The sequence below is a fragment of the Trachemys scripta genome, chromosome 3 (genome assembly GCF_013100865.1).
Source record: "Trachemys scripta elegans isolate TJP31775 chromosome 3, CAS_Tse_1.0, whole genome shotgun sequence".
NCBI classification, from domain to species: Eukaryota; Metazoa; Chordata; order Testudines; family Emydidae; genus Trachemys; species Trachemys scripta.
In genome coordinates this window covers 200906817-200913722 of record NC_048300.1, presented here as the reverse complement: position 1 = coordinate 200913722, position 6906 = coordinate 200906817, and the positions used below count along the sequence as shown (strand labels likewise).

Genomic DNA, 6906 nt, shown 5'->3' with positions numbered 1-6906 from the left:
GTGCAGGAGGGGGTATGGGCTCTGGAGGGAGTTTGGGTGTGGGAGGGGATTCAGGGCTGGGGCCGCCAGGGGTTGGGGTGCAGGAGGGGGCTAGGGGTGCAGGCTCCAGCTGGGTGGTGCTTACCTAGGGCAGATCCCGGAAGTGGCCGGCATATCTGGCTCAAAGGCAACCAGGTGGCTCTGTGCACTGCCCCTGCCTGCAGGCATTGCTGCCGCAGCTCCCATTGGTCACAGTTCCTGGCCAATGGGAGCTGCAGAGTTGGCGCTCGGGGCAGGGACACCATGCAGAGACCCCCTGGTCACCCCTGCGCCTAGGAGCTGGACATGCCAGCCACTTTGGGGAGCCGCACGGGGCCAGGGCAGGTAGGGAGCCTGCCTTAGCCATGCTGCGCCCCCCACCGGACTGTTGGCCTATTAAAATTTCCCAGATGGCTTTCAATAGCTGCTGGGAGATTGAGGCCGATTCCAGGAAACTCCCGGCCAATCGGGGAGGGTTAGCAACCCTAGCTGCTGGTGCCAGCAGTGTCTGGCATTTGTGTTCTCCAAAACGCAGCGGGCATTTGAGGGAGCGATCAGGGATGTCAGGGTCTCCTGGTCTTGGGAAATACGAGACAAGAAATTTTAACCTAATCGTAGTGTGATGCTCTTTGGGCTCTGCCGTGGCTTTTAATGCCACAGCATGGAATGGGGCTAAAAGCGAGCTTACCATGAGCATGTGTGTTCCAAGCTATAAACACGTTTGTACACTGTAGGAAGCCATTGCTTTTGCTTTAAGAAGTCTGGTCGGTTAATTAAAGAGGTGACAATGAGAAGTGTCTGCAATATGACACAAGGGAAATCTCTATACCCATTGGTCCAAATTACCGCAGACTCTCAAACATTACACGCGAGAGGCAGCACTGTCAACGTAGCAACAACAGTGAAGAATAGAACATTTTGGAGACCTCATTGTGAATAAAAATTTTCTGGATTATTTTTCCATTTGACGATAGCACCATTACTAGCAACAAAATAATTTACTTTTTCCATTTTCATTACAGTGGGTAAAAGGTCCACAAGTGGAAACTAGAGAAGAGAAACACCATAAAAATATAAAGCAACTGGAGGAACAGGAGTTTCTGAGAGAAAGATACAAAGAGATGGTTTCTGGAGCAGTGCTAATGCGAGAAGCTGAAAGGGCTGGAGGAAACTGAGAAAGAAGAGGAAGCCAGCGGAAAACAAACCAGAAACATTCACTACCGGTGAAAGAAGTTTCAACAAACTCAGCAGCATTTTTAAGATTCCCAGTGCCGTGCACACATATCTGGTACACATACAATAATCACAGACACCACAGAAAAAAACATATCAGTTTGGGAAAAAAACTTCTGGAGGGTTCACAGAATTAACAGAGCTGGTTGAATGATATGAAACATATTTTGGAGACTGGAAGCTATTAATTTGGTTCCATGTTATTCCTGCAGTCACGTTATTTGCTATTCACCATATTTGAATAGCCATCAGGGATTTGTGAAAATGTCTGCGCATCGCCAAAGTTTCATGAATTTTAACTCCAGTGATCACCTGTCCAAAACTTCATCCTGGGAAATATATTTTTCATTATTTATTATTCATTATTTTTTTATTTTAAACGTTTCAGCCATCCAGTCAGGGAGCAGAAACAATCCCATGTGACCTAGGTGATCCGTCAAACCCCCACGAATAATGAATAGTAAATAACTTGTGGACAACCCATAGACTGAGATTTATTTGCACAGCCCCTCTGGTGAATACATGCACATTGCAGAGTTGCTCAGGCACAGAAGAAAGGGCTGAATTCACAGCCCAGGCCGTTTGCAATGACCCATCGTTCAGCCAGCCCTGTATGTGGGCACACGAATGGCAACACCATGTTCCAAGCTGCCCAGGTTCTCTGTGGGGATGAGAAACCCTATAAATGCACCGAGTGTGGGAAAGGCTTTGGGCAGGAGAAGATCCTCCGAGAGCACCAGCGAATCCACACAGGCGAGAGGCCGCACAAATGCGCTCACTGCGGGAAAAGCTTCACCTGGAGCACCAGCCTGATCAAGCACCAGCAGATCCACACAGGCGGCAAGCTGCACGCCTGCACCGCGTGCGAGAAGAGCTTCCGGTGGCGGCACAGCCTCCTGCAGCACCAGTCGGTGCACACCGGCGAAAAGCCGCACACCTGCGCCCAGTGCGGCCGCAGCTTTGTGGAGAAGCAGGCGCTGAAGAAACACGAGAGCATCCACACGGGGGAGAAGCCCTTCACCTGCAGCGAGTGCGGGAAGAGCTTCCGGCAGAAGGGCAACCTGGTGTCGCACGAGCGGAGCCACCTGGAGGAGAAGCCGCATCGATGCCCCGAGTGCGGGAAGTGCTTCCGGGAGCAGCGCTTCCTGGCCACCCACCAGCGCACCCACACCCAGGAGCGGCCCTACCAGTGCGCCCAGTGCCAGAAGCGCTTCAGTGCCAAGCAGGGGCTCCGCATCCACCAGCGCCTGCACACCGGGGAGCGGCCCTTCCACTGCCCCCTGTGCGGGAGGAGCTTCACCGAGAGGAAGAACCTCAACAAGCACCAGCGGACGCACAGCGGGGAGACCCCCTACACCTGCGGGGAGTGCGGGAACAGCTACACCCAGAAGTACAGCCTGAAGGTGCACCAGCGAACCCACAGCGGGGAGACCTCCCACACCTGCAGCGAGTGTGGGGAGAGCTTCAAGCAAAGGAACCACCTGGTGAGCCACCAGCGGAGCCACAAAGCTGGGAGCCTCTACATATGCGCCGAGTGTGGGGAGAGCTACAGCCAGTGGGCGCATCTCACCGCCCACGAGAGAATCCACCCCCGGCAGAGCCAGCCCGCATGCACTGAATATCGGTAACAGAGGCAACGTATCTCAGAGCAGGCCAAGGAGCCACACGAGAGCCCACATCCATACACGAGTTAAGGGCCCCGGCAGCGCCCCAGGTGTCGAGCATTAGCCAGAGCCATTCTGAACCAGAATGCTTCCCAGACAGGTATCAGTACGTCTGGACCTCCCCGTGTTTCCCTGTCTCTCTAAGGACCCGATCCAATCAATGGGAACCTTTCTGTTGACTTCAGTCGGGATTGGGTCTCAGTTGTGTAGACTGGGTAGAACATGCCATAAACCATTTTACAAACCAACTAGGTAACAGTGATAAGCATCATGCAGCATTTACGAGGTCTCTAGATTCGCAGGTACTTGTAAACATCAATTAATTAATTGAGGCAGAATCCTAGTCTAGGATGCCGTGTAGGTCCGCCAGTTTGTAACACAGCCCGTAGGGGGCTGGGGATCCATTTGGAAATTGTGTTCACGCCTTCCTGGGACAATTCTATTTCAGAAGAGCTCTGTCTAAAATGTTTTCCTCTCGGGCAGGCAGGGCCAAAGAAACAGGCCACAGAGAATGCTTCGCAGAGCCAATCCTGCTCCCGTTGAAGTCCATGGAGAATTTGCAATCGAGGCCTTTGTGTTTGCTGTCTGCGCACAATGCACTTAGAGTAGAAATTGCACACTTTAAAGGGAAGTGATTCCATTTCTATGGCTGGATCCCCTGGCGGCAAACATAACATCAGCACCTTCAGAAAAGGACAGTTGGTGAAAGAACTTCTGGGGGATCCTGGCAAGGATGGACCCATGACAGGCATCACTAACCTCCCTACTGGGTATAGTTGAAGTCTTACATTTAAAAAGCTAATGCCCTCAAGGGACAGGCAGTTTGAGACGGGCAACAAACCCAAACGCACAAAATACACCATACAAAAACCACCAGCCACAACTAACAAAGAGATTCCTCCAATAACACAATGTTGTTAATGTATGATTGGCTCGCTCATCATGAGTGGATGCTGGTATTCCAGTGGGGAAGGAAGCACCCAGTCCCGCCTGTTTCATGGAAGAGTTTGAAGGGGACTTGCTGAATTTAGCTACCAAAGTTCACCCTTTCCACGAAGAGAAATACCACATGTATGCACCACTTGCTGGAGGTGCAGGTCTTGGTGGGCTATTTATCAATGACCCTGCTGGACACGAGGGATGGGACCAAGTTCTGGCAGTCATTGGGCAGCAGAAAGATTAGCTTGAAGCACATGCTAAAATGTTCATTCTTCCAGATTTAAGTCCAACCACAGCAAATGGAAGCAAAAGTCTTGTGGGTGAGAACACAAGCGTTTCCATTCTGTTTCCTGCCAATGCATGGGTAATTCTTAACAAGTCCTTTACCTGTTGGGACATTGGGTGATGGAATTGGGTGCTGGGAAACACCACACAAGGCAAAGCCAGAGAAAAGGAGGGTTTGAAAGGTGACCCGGGAGATGAATGAGCTGTAACTGTGCCATTTGTATGACGCACACTCAGGCTGTGAATGCTGGCTTTCTTAGAATGTATTACTATTATTTATTATTTGCATAATGTCAGCAGGTGCTGAGCAGTTTACAGACAGGTATAAAGGAAAGGCTTCGCCTCGTTGATTTTACAGTTTAGAGTTCCTGTCTACTACATGGTCCTTAATGCACAAACATTAAAATCAGCACCAAGAGTTGTTGATGTCTGTTCCTTACCATTTAATTGTGGTGAGATAGAAGCTACTCAACCTATTGTTTTGTAGAAAGATGTAGCACAGAATTCTCTTTAAATGTGGTACTGATTTTCAAATGTGGTAAGGAGAGTGATCTTGGCAGTTCAGGTCTGTATCTCATAGCCCTAGTAAAAACAGTAAAACATAAGAGAAAAAAAATCACTGATCAGCCACAAGGAACAGAACCATGAGCAATAACGAGCATGGGTTAATTGTTATGAGGAATATGTTAGGCACAGAGAATGTGTTTGGCGTTGCACAAGACACAAATCGGTTGTCTATAATTAACCGTAACCTGAGGCACTGATGGTCTGTAAGGCAAATGTAGAAAAGATGAGATGTATTAGGAGATTCTCTGTGAAAAGAATAAAATTTGCTGTACAAACACAACTGGCAGAACGGCAAATTAGTGGTTAAAGTGACTGCAATAAATCAGAAATGTGAAATATATTTGAATTTTAGTCAAACATTTGATTCTATGACTCACAAAATTTTCTTTGAAAAGTTAATTCATATTGGATTGAAAACCGGCTGGAAGACCAGTCAGTCTAACCTATCTATGTTCTTATTATGGTTCCCATCACTGGGGTATTTTCACAAAGAGTAATCAGAAATGGTCATGTAACCAGTTATACAGAGGTGTCTCACAGGTTTTACAGGAACTGGTGAGAGATCCTGTTTTAGTTAACATCTCAGTCCATGATCTGAAAGAGGAGGTGACCAGCACACAAATGAAATCTTTACATGATACCAAATTGGAAGGAGTTGCAAACATCAGACAAGACATGGAAATAATCCCAAGGGTCATAGTGGCATTAGAGACCTGGGCAGGAAATAACTAAATTAAGATCAACTTGGAAAAAAAGCAGTTAGAACATGTCAAGGAAAGTAACCAGAATCTCATGTACACAGTGGGGAAGGAGACACCTGGGAAGCAGAAATGGCTGGAATGGACCTAGGTGGAGTTCCAAAGAGGATGGAGCTCGGCTGTTCTCAGTGATGGCAGATGACAGAACAAGGAGCAATGGTCTCAAATTGCAGTGGGGGAGATCTAGGTTGGATATTAGGAAACACTATTTCACTAGGAGGGTGGGGAAGCACTGGAATGGGTTACCTAGGGAGGTGGGGGAATCTCCATCCTTAGAGGTTTTTTAAGGCCCGGCATGACAAAGCCCTGGTTGGGATGATTTAGTTAATATATGGAGATATACCTATCTCCTAGAGCTGGAAGGAACCCTGAAAGGTCATAGAGTCCAGCCCCCTGCCTTCACTAGCAGGACCAAATACTGACTTTGCCCCAGATCCCTAAGTGGCCCCCCTCAAGGATTGAACTCACAACCCTGGGTTTAGCAGGCCAATGCTCAAACCACCGAGCTGTCCCCCCTTGGTGTTGGTCCTGCTTTGAGCAGAGGGTTGGACTAGATACCTCCTGAGGTCTCTTCCAGCCCTAATATTCTATGATTCCAGGTCTGACAGTGGTCAGCAAATTAGACACATGATGTGGCAGCAAAAAGTTGTTTTCTGCATGCAATTGTTAGCACTGGTTTTCAAAAATCAAATGGGAAGAAAATTCCAAAAAAGTGACCTGCGCATCAGTTATCAGGGGGTAGCCGTGTTAGTCTGTATCTACAAAAACAACAAGGAGTCTGGTGGCACCTTAAAGACTAACAGATTTATTTGGGCATAAGCTTTCGTGAGTAAAAACCTCACTTCTTCAGATGCTGCATCTGAAGAAGTGAGGTTTTTACCCATGAAAGCTTATGCCCAAATAAATCTGTTAGTCTTTAAGTTGCCACCAGACTCCTTGTTGTTTTTATCAGTTATCAGAGCATTTCCTACTGGTCCTTGAAGAGTTCATGTTACAATGTTTAAATGGGCTGGGAAGTTCTCGGATAAAGGCCCATGGCCACATGTCCATAGACGCCACCACGACCAACTCAGCTGCACTCCTGCAGCACTGGGGCTCCTCAAACCCAAGAACACAGGGATGGCCCCGAGAACACCATAGCCCTGTGGCTTTCCCCCGTCCCTGGCTCCAGACACACACTAGAGGGCAGTGGTGCACGGACCTGCTAGCCTGACACTGCACAGTTCTCCTTACCTGTGAGCTGAGGCTGGTAATTTCTTTCTAGATAGTGAAGTGGTTAGAAGAAAATTCTCAGTTTTGTTTGGGATGGGGTTTTTGTTGTTGTTTTGCTTTGTTTAATGTAGTTCCTGGTTCTAGCAGCCATGTGGATGCCAGGTGCTGGGCTCTTGGATTGGTCCCCTGCGCCCAGGCCGGCAGGGGCTGGGTTGTGGCATGCAGAGGCA

The 6906-nt window shown here is 48.5% G+C and overlaps 1 protein-coding gene across 1 annotated transcript; it reads left to right on the top strand.

Annotated features, from left to right (window-relative positions):
* The first annotated feature begins 1035 nt into the window (after positions 1-1035).
* Positions 1036-4005, top strand: LOC117875474 (zinc finger protein OZF-like). Its single transcript, XM_034766864.1, has one exon. It carries the CDS (start codon positions 1839-1841, stop codon positions 2877-2879), a length of 1041 nt encoding a protein of 346 aa, XP_034622755.1. The 5' UTR covers positions 1036-1838; the 3' UTR covers positions 2880-4005.
* The last annotated feature ends 2901 nt before the right edge of the window (positions 4006-6906 follow it).